The 22981-nt window shown below is 38.3% G+C and overlaps 1 protein-coding gene across 3 annotated transcripts in view; it reads left to right on the forward strand.

Moving 5' to 3' along the window:
* mcc (MCC regulator of WNT signaling pathway) overlaps positions 1-22981 on the forward strand; it is a 151024-nt gene that overhangs the window by 45440 nt on the left and 82603 nt on the right. Inside the window, exon 1 of one of the 3 annotated variants that reach the window (XM_073068628.1) lies at positions 7030-7413. The exons of the other annotated variants lie outside the window; for them this stretch is intronic. Coding sequence (XP_072924729.1) covers positions 7339-7413 — 75 coding nt within the window. The 5' untranslated portion in view covers positions 7030-7338. Of the gene's footprint in view, positions 1-7029; positions 7414-22981 lie in introns of those variants that run through there. 3 annotated transcript variants of the gene reach the window in all.

The following is a 22981-nucleotide window of genomic DNA, read 5'->3' on the forward strand; positions in this document are numbered from 1 at the left end:
CTCAATTGGGTTGAAGTCTTAACTCTGACTTGGCCATTCTAGGACATTAATTTTGTCTGTAAGCTTTGACTTTATGCTTGGGGTCATTGTCTTGCTGGGAAACCAATCTTCTCCCAAGTTGCAGTTCTCTTGCAGACTGCATCAGATTTTCCTCCAGGAATTCCCTTTATTTTGCTGCATTCATTTTACCCTCTACCTTCACAAGCCTTCCAGGGCCTGCTGCAGTGAAGCATCCTCACAGCACGATGCAGCCACCACCCTGCTTCGTGGTACGAATGGTGTGTTTTTGATTATGTGCGGTGGCCAAACAGTGTTTAGTCTGATAGCCATAAAGTTCAAATTTGTTTTAATTAGATGATAGAACCTTCTTCCAGATGACTTCAGAGTTTCCTACAATCCTTCTGGCAAACTAGCTGAGATTTCATGTGAGTTTTTTTTTAAACAGTGGCTTTCTCTTTGCCACTCTCCCATAAAGCTGCGACTGGTGAAACACCTGGACAACAGTTGTTGTATGTGCAGTCTCTCCCATCTCAGCCATTAAAGTTTGTAACTCCTCCAGAGTTGCAGTGGGCCTCTTGGTCACTTGTCCCCTTCTTGCATGGTCATTCAGTTTTTGAGGACAGCCTGCTGTAGGCAGATTTACAGCTGTGCCATATTCTTTCCATTTCTTGATGATTAACTTAACTGTACTTCAGAGGATATTCAATGATTTGGAAATTTTCTTCTATCCATCTCCTGACTTGTGCTTTTCAATAACCTTTTTGTGGAGTCATTTTTGCCAGGATACTGACTCACCAGCAGTTGGACCTTCCCGCTACAGATGTGTTTTTTTACTACAATCAATTAAAACACCTTGACTGCACACAGGTGACCTTAATTTAACTAATTATGTGAATTCTAAAACCAATCGGCTGCACCAGTGATGACTTGGTGTGTTATATTAAAGTGGGTGAATACTTCCTGGAGTGGGGGGCAGGCCAGGATAGAATGTAGTAATTAGGTGATGTTAGATTTGGGATTACAGGTTTTCCCCGCTATCTGAAGGTAGAGCTTTCCTATGAAACGGTTTGTAAGCCAGAATGTTGTAAAGTGGATGAACAATTACCATTTATTTATATGGGAAAAATTTGTGAGTGTTCCCAGACCCAAAAAATAATCTAAAATCATGCCAAATAAAACATAAGACCTAAAATAACAGTAACATATAGTAAAAGCAGGAATGATATGATAAATACACAGCCTATATAAAGTAGAAATACTTCTCTGCAATCACTGCAGCACTGTTTAGCGCATTGAAAATCTCACACAAGTGCTCTCAGCGGAAGCGCTCTTAGCGGAAGCACTCTCTCCTGTAACCTTTAAGCTATGAAGGTGCCAAAATTTACCAAATAAGTGCAGATCAGTGGGACTAGGCAGAAAAATGGTTTGGCACAGCCAAGAAGGGCCAAAAGGCCGGTTTCTGTGCTGTAATACTCTATGGTTCTGTGGTTCTATAACACATAAAAATACACAGCCTATATAAAGTAGAAATAATGTATGTACAGTGCAGTTTTACTCACCAGAATTGGGAAGTCAGCGAGCACACTGATGATGGTGTGTTAGGCTGAATTGTTGCAACACTTTCATCACCATCATCCAGTGCTTTCTGTTTCAGCTTATTAATAAGACTGACTGATTTCTCCTTAACTATAAGATAGCTTAATGCAACGCCACACTTTGTATACCCATCAATCCACTCAAGCAATAGACTTTCCATTTATCCATTATTGGATGCCGACTAAAAGAGACCACTTTGCTACAAGCAGAACCAACAGTAACTTCGGCAGTTTTCAAGATTCTTTCTCTTTGCATGTAAATAGTGCGAATGGTGGATGCAGGCAAGTTCAACGTACGGACAATGTCCTTACTTCGTTCACCACAATCAAAACGCTTAATTATGTCTAGTTTTACGCTGTGTAACACCCTTATGAGCTCTCTTAGGCTTTTCCGATACCTTGGAACTCATGTCGCTAACAGATGCACAAAATACATTGAGATAAAGCACAGATGGTCACAGGCACGTGTTTACGCTATGGTGGCCAGAATGCAATTCCCAGGGAGGAGCTTGGCTGCTCGGGGCGTGCGCTGCCTTTTTTTGTAAAAGTGAAAACACTCTTTGGCTAGCGAAAACAGCTAACTAATGTAGGTCTTTCGTAACAGCGAGCTGTCATAAGGCGAATGTTCGAAAAACGGGGGCCACCTGTATTTGAACCACAACCACTTTAGAAGTGATATGTTCTGTGCTTAGTTTTACATTGAGGCAGCACGGTAGCGTAGTGGTTAGCACAAAGCTTTACAGTTCCCGCCACTGTAGCACTGTTCAATTCCTGCCACTACCTGTAAGGAGTTTTTATATGCTCCCTGTGACCATGTGGGTTTCCTCCTGCTGCTCCGGTTACCTCCCACTCTCCGAAGACGTGCCAGTTGGAAATTGTCTTGTAATAGGGGTAGGATTAAATTGGAGGATTGCTGGGCTGTGCAGCTGGAAGGGCCTACTCCGCATTGTAGGTCAAAGCAAGAAAGGACACAAATCTTATATGACAAGATTAAATAATTATAATGAATTACATCTTTAGTGTAGTGAAGCACCCCAAATTTATAAGATAAGTGTGAAACAACATTTTATAGAGCAGCAATAAAACATGTGATCAAATATCAAAGCAATGTAGTGGATTTTAAGGAATATCCAATAAAGTAGTAATCACATGAATCAGCTCAGGAAATGAATTCCAGAGATTAACATCTAGGTAGCTGAAGATATGGATGCCAATAACATAGAGATGAAAATCAAGAATGCAAAAGCGACCAAAAATGTAAGAGTGAAATTTTTCAGAAGCTGGAAAAGGTTAGAGAGAGAGCAGGGCAAAGCAAGGCATTCCAATACAGCAAGCCATTGCTGGTCAGCTAAAATAAATACAATGGATGAACATGAATTGATACACTGGAGCATATAGAATTTTTTTTTGAAATAAATCAACATTTATAGGAGTGGCAAGTTCAACCAGGAAACCACTGAACTAACTTAAAGATCAAGAGTGTATATTTGAAATAAGGGCATATGAATGTGACTCACCAGCAGTTGGATCTTCCAGATAAAAGTGTATTTGTACTACAATCAATTGAAACATCTTGAATGCACACAGTGATCTCCATTTAACTAATTATGTGACTTCTAAAACCAATATTGAATTGAATTGACTTTATTTCTTACATCCTTCACATACATGAGTAAAAATCTTTACGTTACGTCTCTGTCTAAATGTTCAATGTGCAATCATAGTAATTTATAATAAATAGAACAGTCATTGTAACATAGAAATACATTCAGATCAGCATGAGTCAATCAGTCTGATGGCCTGGTGGAAGGAATTGTCCTGGAGCCTGTTGGTCCTGGCTTTTATGCTGCGGTACGTTTCCCGGATGGTAGCAGCTGGGACAGTTTGTGGTTGGGGTAACTTGGGTCCCCAATGATCCTTTGGGCCCTTTTCTCACACCTGTCTTTGTAAATGTCCTGAATCATGGGAAGTTCACAACTACAGATGTGCTGGGCTGTCTGCACCACACTCTGCACAATCCTGCGATTAAGGGAGGTACAGTTCTTGTATCAGGCAGTGATGCAGCCAGTCAGAATGCTCTCAATTGTACCCCTGTAGAAAGTTCTTTGGATTTGGTACAATAGGCTGCACCAGTGATGATTTGGTATGCCATATTAAAGGAGGTGAATACTTATGCGATCAATTATTTTGTCTTTTATATTTGTAATTAATTTGGATCACTTTGTAGAGATCTGTTTTCATTTTGACACAAAAGAATCTTTTTCTGTTGATCAGTGTCAAAAAAAGCCAAATTAAATCCACTGTGATTCAATGCTGTAAAGCAATAAAACATGAAAACTTCCAAGGGGTGTGAATACTTTTTATAGGCACTCTATCTAAGATAGGATGAAACTAGAGTTGCTGTAGTAATAATATGTAGAGGTCATCCACTGGATGGATTAATGAGGCTGTTTAAAAGAAAGTATGCAAGCAAAAGACTGTAAAAGGTGTTGATGAGCAGGGTGTAGGGCATGCCCAGGGCATGTTCATGAGAGGTTAAAGAACCATTATCACAGGTGGATAACTTAAAATAGAAATGCGCAGTTCTGACACAGACGAAAGAAATAAATTAGCTGAAAGTTGTAGAGTTTCATATTGAGATCGGAAGGTTGCCACATGCCCAAGATGGAAAATGAGATGCTGTTCCTTGACCTGAAATTTAAACATTATAGAAGACCACAAATTGATAGATTGCAGTTTGCAACAGGAAGCTTTGGGGTTGACGCTTCAAATTGAACCCAGGGGCTCCACAAAGCAGCCACCTAATGTGTGTTTCCTTTCTGATGTAAGGGGGATTTCATCATGGGTACTGAATGCAGTACACTATATTAGAAAAAATGAGAGCAGAGCACGTTTTCTTCTGAAAGGACTGTTCAGAACTATTAATGGTAGAAAGTGAAGCAGTGAAAGAATAGATATTGCATCTTTTGCAGTTCCCTAAGTGTGGTTGATGGGGATGATGAGTAGAACAGGAAATTGTGCATGGAACAGTTGGTAGTATCTTATTGAAATTGGTGGGAATTGAGAAAGGCAGAGGCTGGTGGGTGGAAGGTAAAGCTCATGGGGTACTTGGTCTTTGCTCTGTGCTCTCTTTGAGTGGGTGGGAGCAAAGGTATGGGGAAATAGATGGGATGTGATCACGATGATGTTTCAGAGGCACCCTTTTGTAAAGTCTCATCAGAGCAATGCAATTCAAATAAAGGGACTGGGAGAATGAAATGGAGCCCTTAGAGGGGCAGTATTGGAGGTAGTATAGTCAAGATATCTATGAGAGTTTGTCAGCATAGATGTTTGTGGTGACTTCGTTCTCTGTTGGGGAGATCTGGAAAGGGATATCAAGTGAAAAATCTGAGGTGATCCTTGTGAAAGTGAAAATTGGCAGCAAAATTAATGACATTTTTGAGTTCTGTGTGAGTGTAGGAAGCAGCAGCAATGCAGTTGTCAGTATATGAATGCCTTAGAATATACCTTACAGTTCACCCTTCATAAATGTGAAATAATTGAAAAGCCTGCTGTCAGTCCCTCAACGGCTGTAAAATCTAATTCACACACCTTGTGTTTGCTGACTTACAATGTCTTGACTTGAACACTTTCATCCTTTCAAACCTCTCCCTGTTCAGCCTGTTCCTTTCTCAACTCTTGTTACTCTTCCTGACATAGACACTTCTTTATTCTCAAGTCTTCTCTGTCCCTGAATTTAATTGCCTTACCTGATGTGATTTACAGTCGGCCCTCCTTATCCGCAAAGGATTGGTTCCGAGACCCCTCGCGGATACCAAAAAATGCGGATGCTCAAGTCCCTTATTCAACCTGTCTCAATACGGTGGACCTTAGGACCCAGCAGAACCCCAGACCTTATTTAACGTGTCTCACTGCGGTGGAAATTAAGACCTGGCGGTGGAGCTCTGAATCCGCAGTGTTACTGTTCATGAAAATAATCATGATCACGATTGAAAATAAAGTGGAAATAATAAAGCGATCGGAAAGAGGTGAAACGCCGTCGGTCATTGTAAAAGCGTTAGGCTACATCGGTTAATGATCGGAACAATTTTAAGGATAAAGTGAGAAAGGCCCTGCTACAATGAAAGCTACAATTATTACTAAGCAACACAGTGGTTTAATTATTGGGTTTTGGGGTTTTAAGTTTTTGATCTTTCACATCAACCCAGCACGAATGGAGAGCGCACTCGATAGCGGTCTGTTACTGGATCGAATTCGGGAACTTCCGTTCCTGAACCTGGCGCTGAAACATACGCTCTTAAGTGTTTTATATGCACAGAAAGGTAAAATATATACTATATACTAGGACAAACATTTGACTAACTGACGCGAAATAATACCGGATGTACCTGTTCCGACTTACTTCGTAAGACAACTTCCGATTTTTTCCGATCCTGATCCACGATAACCCACATATATCCTCCCGTATACTTTAAATCATCTCTAGATTACTTATAATACTTAATACAATGTAAATGCTATGTAAAATAGTTGTTATACTGCATTGTTTAGGGAATAATGACAGGAAAAAAATGTCTGTACATGCTCGAACAGCAAGTGCTGGAAGAGCACTTCTGGATTTTCTTAATTCGCCGTTGGTTGAATTCGCGGATGCGGAATACGCGGATAAGGAGGGCCGACTGTAATGTGGCCTGATCCAAAGCTTTGGAATTCCTTACAAAAACCTTTCCATCTCTCTACCTTTCTTTTGTCCTGTAAGGCTCATCATAAAGCCTATCTCAACTACCAGGATTTAGATTTTCATACTCTTCTATCTTAGGCACTGTCAGTTTTTCTTTTGGAAGTTGTTACTCTCTAAAGCACTTTGGTACAATTTTGCAATGTATAGGGTGCTATATAAATGGAAGTCATTATAGTTTGGTTAATGCATGTGTGAGAGAATGTGCTAAGTCATTGCAGAAATGTTCAGTATTGGTACCCATGATAATATTTTTAATGTGGGAAGTATTTTTTGAGAATAAAATGAGACTTATAATGAATGATTTATAAATATTATATAAAAGGAAAATCTGAAGGTTTAGATTGGCAAAAAATTTAGAAGATTGAAATTTAAAACAAAACTGCATCCATTACTGATTAAGATTCTGCCACACAGTCTGGCTTGTATGCACCATAGCAGACAGGGAACAGCTTGATTTAATTTATAAAGCACCTTGATTTGCAGTGCTTAATAACTACAGTCCTGAATTAAATGCAGTAGAAATCTAATTTCTGTAAACAAACCTTTCTTTCGATGAAGGAGATGGATGGCTTGCTGCTTTACTGCTCTATGCATGACAACCCCACCAGAAAGGCAGTACTTTCAGTTCCTCTGGGAGGTGCCTTCAATCTAGCTGCTAAACAGCAGCATAAACTGTGGGGGAGGTACTGTAGCACTGACTTGTCTTCTAAGAGAGCATAACAGCAGGGCTGGGCAACTTCTGGGCAAAATTTTAACCGTCATATTATTAATTGTTCACCCTGTGTTATCACATGCTGACAATGTGTTACTTTACATTGAATTATTTTTTAAGTGGAAGGTGTTTGGCTTGCAGAGAATGTCAGCAGGCTTGCATCATTAATTCAGGCTGCGAGTCCGTTTTGGGCTGAAAATGGCTGGCTTTGCTGGAATGTGGCAGACAGAAGAAGCTGGAAGCATTTGCACTATATATATGACTTAAATTCTGGGAAATTGCAATTCTGCATGCCAAAAGTCAGCATTATGGACTCCGGAGTTGAAGTTAAACGTGGAACTAATTCAACGGCAGAGAAAAATGAGGTGAGAGCTGTATAACTAGGGAACAGGATTGTGGGGTAGATGAAACTTTAATGGACAGTGTACTGTGTTTTTGGACTTCTAAAGCATTTATCAGGAAATGATATGAATACTTTTGGATTTAGCAGGCTATTTGTTTAGATTTGTCAGGAATATAAATCGCTTTGAGAAATTTGTGTAGGATACATGGTATTTTGAAAGAGGCTCCTTTTGCATCGAATGGTTACACTGGTTAAAGTTCAAAATCCATTGTTCATTATACAATAATTGAAAAGCTTAAAATGAAAATCTGCAGTAAATTACAAATACTGACAGCAGCTTTAGTCTTCATTCTCTCTTCCGTTTGGCAGACAGTGATATTCCAGATGTCAGGATGGATTTGATTGTTTTCCTAACTGGGGGCAGGGTCAGGAAGTAAAGGCTGTTTGGGAGTTTAATGCTGTAATGAAAGACTAACTGGAAGTCGTTTCTTTATGTTTTATCAGCAATCCTCCTCCACGTCAAATATTTAAATTTTGCTGCGGTAAGGACATTGTCTCAGAGGTAGAATTTGATGTTATGCTGTGAATTCGGTGTTCATTTAGTGGAATTATTTCCAGCATGGAGTTTTAATTATGTCTTTGTGTGTTTGCATTTGGGGGTGATGGAGATTTAATTGACCTCATATATTAGTCTTTTTAAACAGGCTAACTTCCTGTTTTTTTGACATAAGCAGGATTCAATTTCTAATGGATTCCCAAATATAATAAGTTGATTCTTCTGACATGTTAATCTCCTCAGTTTTGGGAAAAAAGTGCAGCAGTTCTATAGGTATATATTGGTATTTCCCTGTGTAGGTGCCTCCCAGTTTGGGATTGTGGCACATGCTTGCATGAATGTTGAAGTTCTAAATGCTCTGTCAACTGGACATCAGATTACTGGTGTTTTCTCATTTGTGAATTTTAACTCCTGATGGGATGTGAAGTTGCACCAGCTCCTTCACTTCTGATTGGTTGTACACAAACAACCAGTACTGTGTTATACCAGGTGTGGTAATATTTCCTCCCTCTGTTTGATGGAGAAGAACAGACTCAAAGAATCCAGATCAGTTTTCATTTACATTTTAAAAATCGGTATGGGCAATATGCATTTTAAAACTATTTAAAGCTTTTGAAATAAAATTGTTTAAATATTTTAATAATTAAGGATTTGAATGTTTTACTCCTGGAATGCCCTGGGGGCATGGAGGCCCTCACATTTAAGGAGGGACTGATTTTGTGCAAGTTGGCCTTGGGACAGCAAAACTGAGATGAGATTAACTTTCTTCACCCAGTTGTTGGTGAATATTTGGGATTCTCCACCTAGAGAGCAGTGGAGCTTTAGTCAAAATTTTTTGTAATACCATTTTGGAAACCTTTTGCTTTAGCCATTGGTGTTGCTACATTCATTTAGCAATGATCTTGAACCATGCAATTATTTTATAGAAGGACTCCCACAATGTAGTTGTGTGGTGAGCTCCAGGATTTAGACTCATTGATGATGAATATGCTTTCATGTTAGGGTCATGTGTAACCTAAAACAGTATCAAAAGTATAGGACTGAAATTAAAAGCAAAGCTATGAAAGTAAAAAGAGCTTATATTAAAATGCTGAGAAGAAAAAAAAATAGAATCAAAGAGCCGATCTATAAGTGCATAAGACCAGGAGGTTAATCAGGGGAAAAAGTAAGGCAATTAGTGACTGAAAAAAATAACATATTCATGAAGGTAGAGGAGGTAAGTAAGTTCTTAAAGAACGCTTTGAAGCTCTCTTTACCATTTGGGTTTCCTCTGGGTGCCCTGGTTTCCTCCTACAATCCAAAGATGTACCTGTTATGCTGTTGGCATTTAGGGTAGCAACAATAGTCCTCCATCTCTCTCTGTCCTTGGCCATCTTCTCTATTGTGCCCCAGGTGTGGTTCAGGGTTGGCGGTGTTCAGGGCTTCCTTAATCATGCCAGTAGCTTTCTGTCAGGTTTCACTACTATCAGTCATGCAAATCCCAGGTGGGAACTTAGGAATACCATTGCACACAGACATAGGATTCTTCATTGCTGATCCCCAAACCTGGAGGACTGGCAGCCCACTCTTAATTTGGCCTCTACCCTTTGACCTGTTTGGCAAGGTTGACCTTACTGGGAGTCAAAGCACAAGGCCCAGACTCTTGCCAGCATAGCTCTCTGGAAACATGCAAGCCACCAAACCTTATGAAAAGGCTGCGGTACTCTTGGAGGAAAGATGTACCAGTTGGTAGGTTATTTGGTCATTGTAAATTGTCCCCTGATTAGGCTAGGGGTAAATTGGGGGATTGCTGGGTGGCATGTCTTGAAGGGTCAGAAGGGCCTATTCTGCACCGTATCTCAATAAAAGAGATAAATTATAAAAACACTGCTTGGAAGTGTTCCCTTTTACTTGCTGCCTTTGTCCTCCTTTGTGGAGGTTGTTTGTTTGGCAAATAGTGTTAGATTAGCTAGAATGAGTAACTTCAGTATACATGGTGTGCACAGCAACCTTGGTGTGCTTCTGATATGGGAAATGTTTAGGATAGTGGATAGATTAACAGTCAGGTTGTTGTTTTGTCCTGGATTCGTTTTCTGAGTGTTGGAAGTAATGTCCAAGTAACTGGATCTTATTTTGCAATACTTTTTACTTGTGCTTTGTTGATGTTTGAAAGCCTTTGAGTTGTCATGAAATGAGTCACTTACTCAGCATGGTCAGCTTCTGACTTGCTCTTGTGGGCACGGCACTCATTTTACTGGTCCAGTTGAGTTTTGTCCAAGGTATTATTTACTGGGTGACTTTGTGTTGGTACATCAGAGGTAGATGGTTAAATTCTCTCTTGTTGGAAATGGACTTTGCTTGGCACTTGTGTATTATCTTATCCACTCATACCATACTGTTGTGCCATACTTGCTGCATTCAAGTTTGGACTGTTTTATTTTCTTTTGAATTCCAAATTGATAATTAGGTTGGCAATTAATGCCGATCTTGCCAATTGCCAGATCTTTAAAAAAATGTATAATTATGAATTGGCATTATTAGGTAAATATCACTTGATGTCACTGAATAGTTCTCTAATACTTTGTATTTCATGTTTTCATTGGAATAAAGTGCTAAAATACTTCATAGTTCTCGGATTTCACCTTTGTATTTCTTCTGAGCTGTGTGAAATAAATTGATGCTGTAAAGAGGACTCTATTAAGTTAATAGAATAAATATCAGCCAAATTTTCTGAGTAAATAATGAAAGTAATCATCTGCAGCGAACATTTGGCAATGATGTTCTTTCCCTGTGCGATGCTAAAATATTTCCATCTGTTTTTGAAAAGAGGCACAACCCATTAAAGAAAGTTGGCTGCTTAAGGGGACGTGAAAGAGATTCAACCCAACTCCATATACTTTTGGGAATGGGGCTGTGTCTCATTTTCTTCCCTTTCACCCCTTGTTTCTTTCCTTGTTTGGAGTGAATTTATAGTACTGTGTATGTGTATTCAGTTTTAATATTATTATGAATACTTTTACCCTTTTCATCACAAAAGTAGTTTTTGCATGTGATTTTGAAGTGAAAAGAAAATTTAATCACAAGTTCTGGATGAGCTTTGTTTCATTACATAAATAAATTCATGTTCAGTGATTTCATTGCATCATTATTCAAATGAGGGACAATGCTACCCGATAAGAGTATTTCTAGAGTTTTTATACAGCTTTTCCAGCTTCTACTGCTTATTTTTTACAGGATGAAATGAAAATATAAAATTGCATTGAGGCTTAGATAATGACCTCAAGCAAATAAATTTCTAATCTTTTAAGTGTAATGAAATAATGTGGTAAATGGCACAGCATTTACCAAATGGTTTTGCTCGATGTTTCCCCCAGTAGCGATGGGTGTTTAATTTCAACCTAATTTAGATAACTATCATCTAATGTTGGTAGTTTGATAATTCAACTTAGAACGTATGTCAGGAGCATGTATATGCCTGAGGAATTAGACTCTGTGAACAAGCTGCCCTTGGGTGCAATGGCTCATAGTTTATGGTAATAGATTGATAAATAGATGCCCAGATTAATAATTTGATGATATGTGGTTGGGTCATAAACTAATGTTTTAAACTTAAAAGAAGTTATGGAAGTATGAAAGCAGACCTGCAAAAGTGAACTGACAAATTGGGTTATGGGATTGGTCAATTGAAAAACTGTGGGAGACATCTTAGAAGATCTTTTGAAATACACCATGTGGATACATTCCAACAAAAAAATAAAAATACAGGGGATGGACCACCATCATTGGTTGACTAAGAAACAAAATAGTATCAAACTTACAGAAAAAGGATAAAAGCATGCGCAGGTCGTAAGTCAGAAGGTTCGATAGACTATTATAAAAGCAAAGAATAACAAAGATTAATAAGGGGAAAGCCATTTAAAAAAAAATAAAGAATTAAGAAAGGGGGAAGCTGAAAGGAAAAATTACAGAATTTTAACTAGAAAACTTATTTGAAGAATTTAAAAGGAAAGATAAAGAATTAAATAAAGGATGATACAGGCAACCGCAGCAGGACTGCCTTGTATTTCCAGTAACTTCTGTTCAATCCTGACCTCTAGAGCAGTCTGTTTGGAATTTGTATGTTCACACTGTGAAGTATGGTTTTCCCCTCTCATCCCAAAGCCATGTAGGTTAATCGGTTACTGAAATTACCTCGACTGTATAGATGAATGGAAGAATGAGGGGAAGTTAATGTATTATGGGGAGAATATAACAGACTTAGTGTAGGATTAGAGTAGATGGGTGCTTGATGATCCACATAGACCTGATCAGCTAAAGGCGCTGTTTCTGTGGTGCATGAAATATGAAAACAGTTTAAGATTTCCTAATAGTATTTAAAAAGAGTTGATCTAATAGAAAGTGAGTATGGGGAATTCTTTCAATAAGAAGAAAATATGGGGATGGCAAATAAATTAAATGGGTATTTTGCATGAAACTCCATTATAGAGGATACAAGTAACAGCTCTGAAATAGCTTAAATCAGGAATTAAAAGGGAGGATCTCAGTAGAATTACTATCACCAAGGAAGTGTTATTTAGCAAGTTGTTTTATCATCATGTGGACAAATCACTGAGTACTGATGGACTTCATACTAGGGTCTTAAAATAAGTGAATGAGCTAATCTGTTAATTGTGTTTTCCAAAATTTCTGAAATTTTGGGAAGGTTTTATTAGCTTAAGATGAATGCTGCTTGCTGAATTTGCTAATGACACTAAGGGTTTAAAAAGATCTTGGGCAGAGAATGTACTGTGTTTTCAGTTTGAATCAGCACTCAGAGATTGCCATACAATGAATTAATGATCTGTGAAGTTCTCTGTGAATGCTAAGAAAATATATGGAGATCGATAACAACTTAATTGGAAAAAATAAATCTGATATTGATCTCAGAGTTATGAATTAAGAAGTCGTCATTGACTATTAAACTGTAAAATAGACATAACTAAAGACTAAACCAGACTTTCATAAGATAAAGGAGCAATGCTGCAAAGTAACGTTTTCTCATCCTCCTTGTTTTCTTTGGGGAATTGCTTTGGCTTTGCTAGTACTTGTCCTAGAGCCCTAATAAATTGAAAACAACAGGACAGTGGTCATTTGGTTGCAATAGATAAGAAGCAATGAACCATCTCTGGCATTCAAGGCCTCAACAACAGACAGAAGAGCTAATTGTTATAAGATAGAGGCATAGTTTTAAGATTATGAAATACCTGTGTGATGAAACTTAGTTACAAGCCCCATGTGAGAAAACTGTAAGAAGCAATTCCATCCTGTTCTATACAAGATTGGCTTAGTACCAATACATAGGATGCTAAACACTTGATGAAGTAGAAAATGAGGGTGGCACAGTAGCGTAACAGCATAAGTCTTTAGAGCACCAGCTTTAGGATTGGCGTTCAGTTCCTGCTGCTGTCTGAGGATTTTGTACATTCTCCCCATGACTGTGTAGGTTTCCTGTAGGTGCGCCGGTTTCCTCCCACATCCAAAGATGTGCAGGTCTGGTTAGTAAATTGTGGGTATACTATGTTGACATTGGCAGTGTGGTGACACTTACGGGGTGCTCCAACACTTCTCGGACTGTGGTTGTTGACACAAACAATGCATTTCTCTGTATGTTTTGATGTACATGTGACAAATAAAACCAATTTAATCCAAATGGAGGTTGGTAATAGCAAATTGTCCATTGCAATGGGATGAACTTGGATGAAATGCATTGGGCTGAACTGGGAACCTGTGCTACTTCCTCACTGAAGGAGAACAGAATGAACAAGAGGAAGATGAATCTTGGAAACAGGTTTTAACTTATTACTGGATTGTGGAACGTATAAGAATAGTGATAACCTAGGATTAATACTCAAAATAGGAACCCAGGGATTTCGAGAACAAAGGGAAGCTAAAAGTTTGAATGAGATTGATCGTCTTGAGCTATTATTGGTAGTATACTGTGCAAGCTGCAAGTGTTTGTCTTTGCAGTAAAGAATTTGTATAAAGCTAAGTATACATTGTTTTGTTATTGTCATATATACAGTGTACAGTTTTAAAAAACCTTGTTTTGCATGCTATCCATACAGATAATTTCATCTCATCCTACATTAAGGTAGTATAAAAGAGAAAACAATAATAGATTTCAAAATAAGTGTTACAGTTACACAATGCAGTCAGATAGTATGGTGCAAAGTCATAACCATGTAGATGATGAGGTCAAGAGGTTATTTTATCATATTCATTAATCTTGTAACAGCAAGATAGAAGCTGTCCTTGAGCTTGGTGGTACAGAAAGGGGTAGAAGAGAGAATGTCTGGGCTGAGTGATGTTGTTTGCCAAATGTATAAATAATTTGGGTGAGAATGCGAATGCCATGGTTCGTAAATTTGTTGATGATACCATGATTGATATTATAGTGGACAGTGAAGAAAACTGTCTTAAGGTTAAAGCTGGAGAAGTTGGCATTGGAATATCAGATATAATTTAGCTAGGACAAGTGCAAAGTGCTATATTTTGAAAAGTTAAGATGAGGCCGGGTAAACATTGCGACCGGCAGGGCTGAGTGGAGTGTTCTTGAACAGAGAAAACCAAGAATCAAGTACATTGTTACCTGGAAGTGGCAACAAAAGGGCAGATAGGGTGGCAATGCTCTCCTCACTACTGCCATCAGGTTCAGGAACAGTTATTACCCCTCAACCACCAGGTTCCTGAACAAGAGTGGATAACTTCACTCACCCCAACACTGAACTGTTTATACAAGCTATGGACTCACTATCAAGTACTCTACAACTTGTGTCCTCACTACTATGTATGTATGTGTTTCTTTGTTGATCTATTTATTTATCTATTGTTTATTTATTTATCTCTTTATTATTTTGTTTTTCTTTTTTGTATTTGCACAGCTTGTCTTTTGGGAATTGGTTGTTTGTCCAACTTCGTTGCAGTTTTTCATTGATTCTGTTGTTTTGACTGTGAATGCCTTCAAGAAAATGAATCTTAGGGTAGTATATGGTGACATGTATGTACATTGATAATAAATTTGCCTTGAAGAAGACGTTTAGCATGCTTGCCTTCATGTCTGTGGTATTTTGTACAAGAGTTGGGATTTCGTGTTACAATTGTATACATTGTTGGTTAGACCACACTTAGAGTATTGTGCATGGTTCTGCTGGCCATACTGTAGGAATTGTAGAGAGAGGGTGCAGACAAAAAATAATCACAAGGATGTTGTATAGATTGGAGGACTTGAGTAAAAAGGAGAGATTGAATAGGCTGGATCTGTTTTTCTTGGAACAAAGGAGGTTATGGAATGATCTTATAAAGGTTTAAAAAATACTGAATGGTGTAATTAGGGTAAATAGATGGTCTTTTTCCCAGGGTAGAGGAAGCTAATACTTTTAAAGTTTCTGTTGAAGGTGAGAGGGGAAGGATTTAAAAAAGACTTAAGGGATAAGCTTTCATAGGTTGTTGAGTATATGGAATGAGCTGCCAGGGGAATTGTTAGAGGCAGGTACAGTTATGACTTAAAAAAAAATTTGGATGAGTATATGGATAGGAACAGTTTAGAGGGAACTGGGCCTAATGAAGACAAATGGGGTTTGTTCATATGGGCATGTTGGTGGACATGTAGGAGTTGGGCCAAAGAACCTGTTTTCCTCTGTGCTGTATAGTTATGAATCAGTGAAATTGAACTCTGTTATTCAGCATTTGTGGAGGTAAATTTTTGGTTGATATTTTACATTAACACTATTCACCAGGACTGAGAATAGAAGGTATTCTATTCTAAACCAGTAGATGGAAACAAGGAAGGAGTGAGCTTCTGCTCCCATTTCCCACTCCCTATTCTCTCATTACTAAGACTCGTTACTCTCCCCCATCTGGTTCCATCTGTCCATTGCCACATACAAATCTATATGGGTTTCTTCCTTGGTTCATCTTTTTCATCCCCCTTCCCCAGTTCAATGTGCTCATCATTCTCCACATGGATCCACTCTTATCATCTGGTTCCATTCAATCATCGACCAGTCTCTGTCTCATCCCTCCCTTTCACTTACATTTACTTGCTGTCTTCCCTTTGCATTCTGAGACTTCCAGTCTGAAATGTCAACCATCCCTTGCCAACACAGATACTGTTTGATTAGATAAGTTCTTCTACCATTTTAATTTTTCCTCAATTTTTCCTGCTGTTTAACACCAATGTGAAAGTCCTTTGGTTTTTTTGAGTAGAAAAAGATCTATTATTTAATTATCGATTATGTGGCAATTGGTATATTTTAGTTACCAGTGTTTTCAATTAATTGAATTCGTATCAGAAAAAATGCATTAAAATTGAAAGCATCTGTGCACCAGGCCTTCAGAAAAGTCTTAACAAATTGTGCAGTATATGTCTGCCAGCTTTTAATTTGATGTCTGTCAAGGGCACGGTTTGATCTCAATTCCCGCATTCCTTTTCCAGATGAACATGCACAGTTGTATTCATCTTGCAGGGAAGACTGCAGGTATGCTTATTGCTATTCAGACTTTTAAAACTGGCCTCAAGAATTACAGGACAAGTAAAAATCTGTGGTTAATAATTATTGTGATCACTAGCAGAGCAGACGTTCAGAACTGCTTAGTGCATAGCTGTATTGAGATTTATTACATCACTAAGCCTGCTCTCCTGACATCAATTTATGAGCGCGTTATCTGCAAAAGGAGAAGTTGGTGAGAGCACATTGTGTAGAAGAAAGGTATGTTTATTGATATTTTTTGTCAAAATTATGTGACATTATCAATAAACTTTAGGGCTTTATAAAAAGAACATCCAATTAGCTGTAAATAGAAAGGTAGCAACTGAGGTAGTCAATGATATAAAATAATGGAGCTCTCTGTATTAAATACTAATAGTGCAATTTCATAAATGTCTGGGCTTTATCCTTCTCAACTAAGGGTATTACATTCCCAGAAATTTTCAATTTCAAGTTTGCACATTTCTGAATTTTTGGAGAAAGCTTCTTTCATTTTTTACAAGCTAATTTTAAATACATATGGAGTTATTTTGTGTTTAAAGTGCACTGAAGTATATATTTTTCCCAAGTTTTAATTCATGACCAAAATATTAGTAGAGCACAGTTCAAATTATTTATTTATTTTAAAATTCATAATTTGGTTGGCAATGATAAAGTACTAGTTATCTCTGTAGTGGTGCAGTGTGAAAGGTTTTATGTTTTCCTATCATAGACTGTGTTGTATGCAATAGCCAGTACTTAACTGGTTCATGATTGCTCAACCTGGCTATCTCTCTTAGAATGAATTGCTCTGTTTTATTTTTGTTTTATTTTCTCTACTGATATTTCAAGTGTGTCATTTCTTTTTCATAAACTCAGAAGTGTGCATGCTACAGCATTTGGACATTTACTAATGGATTATCTTCATGGATATGTCACAACTTTCTAAATTTTAACATTTGCTATTTCAGTTATTCCCAGATTCATGGTCTTGACTTGATCTTTTGCCCAGAGCTGTCTCTGAGCTGTATTTAGTTTGTGAACTTTTGAGAGACAGCATGTGCCAGGATGCACAAGTATCATTCTGTCAGTCATGTCGATAAAATACTCTGCAAGATTTTATTATTTGAAGAGCTAGGGCACTGGATGTGTTTTTTATTAAGTGGCAGTAAGAGTATACAGAGAAAAGGGGTATTAATGTGTTCTTACCAGTTCTGGTTTGTATTGAATGAACTTTAAAAAAGTACATTTTATTCAGTGTATTTTTGCCAATCTATTTTTAAGCGCATTTCAAAACAACTGTGCTTCTTGGCTATTTGTTCTTGGTTTGAAATTAAAAAAACAGTTAATTTAAATTTTGCAATCTCAGTTAAGTTGCTGATAATTATATTTTTATAGCTCGTGTGTGTGTGTGTGTGTGTGTGTGTGTGTGTGTGTGTGTGTGTGTGTGTGTGTGTGTGTGATACACAACTAACAAACAAACCAACAAATAGGTATCCACCTAATCCTAAAACATCAAATTAAGGATCTATACAGATTCCAAATACATTACAAAAGATGTTGGGCATGCGTAGTTCAATCCACAAAGATGTTACTGAGCCATGTTTTCTATTCAGCCTTTTGATTTTCTTTTCTGTCAAATCTATGGTTAACCTCATAGGGTGATAACAAATCAGATAACTTTTATTTCTATCACTACTCCTGGTCCTCTTCTCACTCTTCTCTCAGTAAACGACTGTTACCAGTGCTGCAAAAGCTAGAATCACTTCTATTTTTAGGCTGATCCAAGAGAGGCAATCCCCATTCATTCTCTCGAGAGCTGCTCAATTCCAAGGATTTGACCTCTGTGGTGGCTGTAACTTATCAATGGGGAAAATACAGATGCTGGAATTCTGAAACAAGATTAGAAAGCTGAAAATAGATCAATGTCTGTACAAGAGCAGGAGGGATTGAGATTTTAACAAGTATTGGGGTCTAATTAGCTCTATCTATCTTGCTTGTGCATTGAATTTCAAAAAATGCTTGGAAATTTAAAAATACACTATAAGCACATATGGTAACCATATAACAATTACAGCACAGAAACAGGCCATCTCGGCCCTTCTAGTCTGTGCCGAACGCTTACTTTCATCTAGTCCCACCTACCTGCACTCAGCCCATAACCCTCCATTCCTTTCCTGTCCATATGCCTATCCAATTTTTATTTTAAATGACAAAATCGAACCTGCCTCTACCACTTCTACTGGAAGCTCATTCTACACAGCTACCACTCTCTGAGTAAAGAAGTGCCCCCTCGTGTTACCCCTAAACTTTTGCCCCTTAACTCTCAACTCATGTCCCCTTGTTTGAATCTCCCCTACTCTCAATGGAAAAAGCCCATCCACGTCAACTCTATCTATCCCCTCATAATTTTAAATACCTCTATCAAGTCCCTCCTCAACCTTCTATGCTCCAAAGAATAAAGACCTAACTTGTTCAACCTTTCTCTGTAACTTATGTGCTGAAACCCAGGTAACATTCTAGTAAATCTTCTCAGTACTCTCTCTAATTTGTTAACATCTTTCCTATAATTCCGTGACCAGAACTGTACACAATACTCCACATTTGGCCTCACCAATGCCTTGTACAATTTTAACAACTCCTCTACTCATTGCTCTGATTTATAAAGGCCAGCATACCAAAAGCTGAGATTCCATCTTCAGGGAACTATGCACCATTATTCCTAGATCACTCTGTTCTGCTGCATTCCTCAATGCCCTACCATTTACCATGTATGTCCTATTTTGATTAGTCCTACCAAAATGTAGCACCTCACACTTATCAGCATTAAACTCCATCTGCCATCTTTCAGCCCACTCTTCTAACTGGCCTAAATCTCTCTGCAAGCTTTGAAAACTACCGTAGATTCCGGATTTTAAGCCGCTACTTTTTTCCCACATTTTGAACAGCTTTGAACACTGCGGCCTTTAATATGGAGCGGCTAATGCATTATTTTTTTTCATGCCGCCTCGTAAACATTTTGCCTCGTAACAGTAGACCAATAAAATTGATGAGTAGTTCACAGAGGTCCAATGAAATTGTACGATAAATCAAGCGCACTTTCACAATTAAATTATTGTAAATCAGTCATTTGTACTCACCCTTATCAACATGGAAAACACTCGAAGCATTGTGCTGCCTTATGGCAGTTATTTAGTTTATAATATTTTTGCTTAGTAATTCATTTTCTAGTTAAAGTTAGAAGAGTTTTAACTATATTTGTTTTCTGTACTACATCGCGGGATGCTATGACGTCACACCCGGTTTCGCCGCGTCTTGTGGGAAAACGCCGGTTTGCGATAAACAGGACGGCGGGGGGGAGCGGCATTACGCGAGCGGAGCGGCGGAGCCAAAACGCTGCTTTTAAGTTAAAGGCGATCAATAACTTTTCCTGGTAGGCTGCAGTATATATATTTTTTACCAGTCGTTAGGAGATATTGGAATGTTGTTCAGTAAAGAAGTATACGCAACGTATATTTAAAAGTAGCCGCGTTACGGGCACGGTTCGATAAAAAACATTTGCAATATGTATTTGTTTTTGTTACCATATGGATTTAATTAAAAGTTAAAAAATCCTCACATGTAATATCTTTCTGTGTAAATATCTCATATTACAACGTGGGACACCTGCGGCCGAAAATCCGGTGCGGCCTGTACAAGTAAAAAATTGATTTTATTTCTAAAATTAGAGCCAGCGGCTTTTAATCAGGTGCGCTCTGTAGTCCGGAATCTACGGTACTTCATTATCCACAACGCCACCTATCTTAGTATCATCTGCATACTTACTAATCCAATTTACCAGCCCATCATCCAGATTATTAACATATATGACAAACAACACTGGACCCAGTACAGATCCCTGAGGTACACCACTAGTCACTGGCCTCCATCCTGACAAACACTTATCCACCACTACTCTCTGGCATCTCCCATCCAGCCACTGTTGAATCCATTTACTACTTCAATATTAATACCTAACGATTGAACCTTCCTAACTAACCTTCCATGTGGAACCTTGTCAAAGGCCTTACTGAAGTCCATATAGACAACATCCACTGCTTTGCCCTCGTCAACTTTCCTAGTAACCTCTTCAAAAAATTCAATAAAATTTGTCAAACATGACCTTCCACAAATCCATGTTGACTGCTCCTAATCAGACCCTGTCTATCCAGATAATTATATGTACCATCTCTAAGAATACTTTCCATTAATTTACCCACCACTGATATCAAACTTACAGGCCGATAATTGCTATGTTTACTCTTAGAACCCTTTTTAAACAATGGAACCACATGAGCAATACGCCAATCCTCCAGCACCATCCCCGTTTCTAATGACATTTGAAATATCTCTGTCAGAGCCCCTGCTATTTCTACACTAACTTCCCTCAAGGTCTTAGGGAATATCCTGTCAGGACCTGGAGACTTATCCACTTTTATATTCTTTAAAAGCACCAGTACTTCCTCCTCTTTAATCATCATAGTTTCCATAACTACCCTACTTGTTTCCCTTACCTTACACAATTCAATATACTTCTCCTTAGTGAATACCGATGAAAAGAAATTGTTCAAAATCTCCCCCAACTCTTTTGGCTCCACACATAGCTGTCCACTCTGATTCTCTAAGGGACCAATTTTATACCTCACTATCCTTTTGCTGTTAATATAACTGTAGAAACCCTTTGGATTTATTTTCACCTTACTTGCCAAAGCAACCTCATCTTTTAGTTTTTCTAATTTCTTTCTTAAGATTCTTTTTACATTCTTTATTTTCCTCGAGCGCCCCATTTACTCCATGCTGCTTATATTTATTGTAGAGCTCTCTCTTTTTCCGAATCAAGTTTCCAATATCCCTTGAAAACCATGGCTCTCTCAAACTTCTAACCTTTCCTTTCAACCTAACAGGAACATAAAGATTCTGTACCCTCAAAATTTCACCTTTAAATTATTACGTACCCGTGACACGTGACAGTGGTACCCTTGTCACGTGACTGGGGTTGAAGTTATACTGGACTTGAGGTAATGGTCTTGTGATGGTGGAGTGATGTCATTTTCCCGCCAGTAGAGGTCATGTGACAGGTTTTTTTTTACAGGGTATAAGAGGAGGACCCCTCCCTGTGGGGTGGGGCAGTTCGTGGCTGGATTTGCCAAGTTGACTTCATGCCACTGCGTGATTTAATGTGATGATGCAGCTTAGTTGAAAAATGAAGTTTTATCTAATGCCTAAAGTTTAAAAGGTCATTGCCAGCAGTTTCTTTACAATACTGCTAGTGGAGAGTGAAGATTGGAGTTCGGGAGTTAAAGATCGAGGAGAATCGAATTTCGACGGTGAAACAGGTTCGACCTTGTTTGATCCTTATTCAGAAGGATTTCGTTGACTGTTCTCGTGTTAATCTCTGCGGGATAGCAGAAGATTGAGGACAGTGTGATAAAGGAAAGGTCAGTGCCTTTAAGCCGTTACGTTTCATAAAATTCTTCATGGGAAGAGTTCGACTTTGGAAACTGAAGGAAAACGACGTGGAAGAGAATTTAAATCGCCTTAAAAAGTCTCTCCTTTTAAATGGCCTGTGAGCATTTTGAACTTCTGGCAATAACGCTTTAAAGAACTGTTTTTGCAACATCGCTTTAAGAACTGTTAAGCTGCCGCACAGCAGCTGTTTTCCGGTTACGTTAGTGTTTGTTTACTTTTGGGGGGTTTGTTTTCAGTGTTTAATAAACGTGTTATTTGTTATAAAAACCCTTGCCTAACTCACATATATTTATTGTTGCCTGAATACTTAACAAAATGACCTTCATTTCTCGATTATATCCTTCCCATAAAACAAATTGTCCCAATCCACTCCTTCTAAATCCTTTTGCATCTCCTCAAAGTTAGCCTATCTCCAATCAAAAATCTCAACCCTGGGTCCAGTCCAATCCTTCTCCATAATTATATTGAAACTAATGTTATTGTGATCACTGGACTTGAAGTGCTCCCCAACACATACCTCTGTTACCTGACCTATCTCATTCCCTAACAGAAGATCCAACACTGCCCCTTCTCTAGTTGGTACCTTTATGTATTGCTGCAAAAAACTATCCTGCACACATTTTACAAACTCCAAACCATCCAGCCCTTTTACAGAATGGGCTTCCCAGTCTATGTGTGGAAAATTAAAATCTCCCACAATCACAACCTTGTGCTTACTACAAATATCTGCTATCTCCTTACAAATTTGCTCCTCCAATTCTCGCTCCCCATTAGGTGGTCTATAATATACACCTATAAGTGTTACTACACCTTTCCCATTCCTCAATTCCACCTAAATAATCTCCCTAGATGAGCCCTCTAATCTATCCTGTTAAAGCACCACTGTAATATTTTCTCTGACAAACAATGCAACACCTCCCCCTCTTGCCCCTCTGATTCTTTCACACACTGTGGAAAGAGAAACCATTTTGAGGTATGTGAAATTACATCAAAGTTGATAATCCAAAGCACCAATGGTAAGAGGGAAAATGAATTTCATTGGT

This window comes from Hemitrygon akajei, chromosome 2 (genome assembly GCF_048418815.1).
Source record: "Hemitrygon akajei chromosome 2, sHemAka1.3, whole genome shotgun sequence".
Classification (NCBI taxonomy): Eukaryota; Metazoa; Chordata; class Chondrichthyes; order Myliobatiformes; family Dasyatidae; genus Hemitrygon; species Hemitrygon akajei.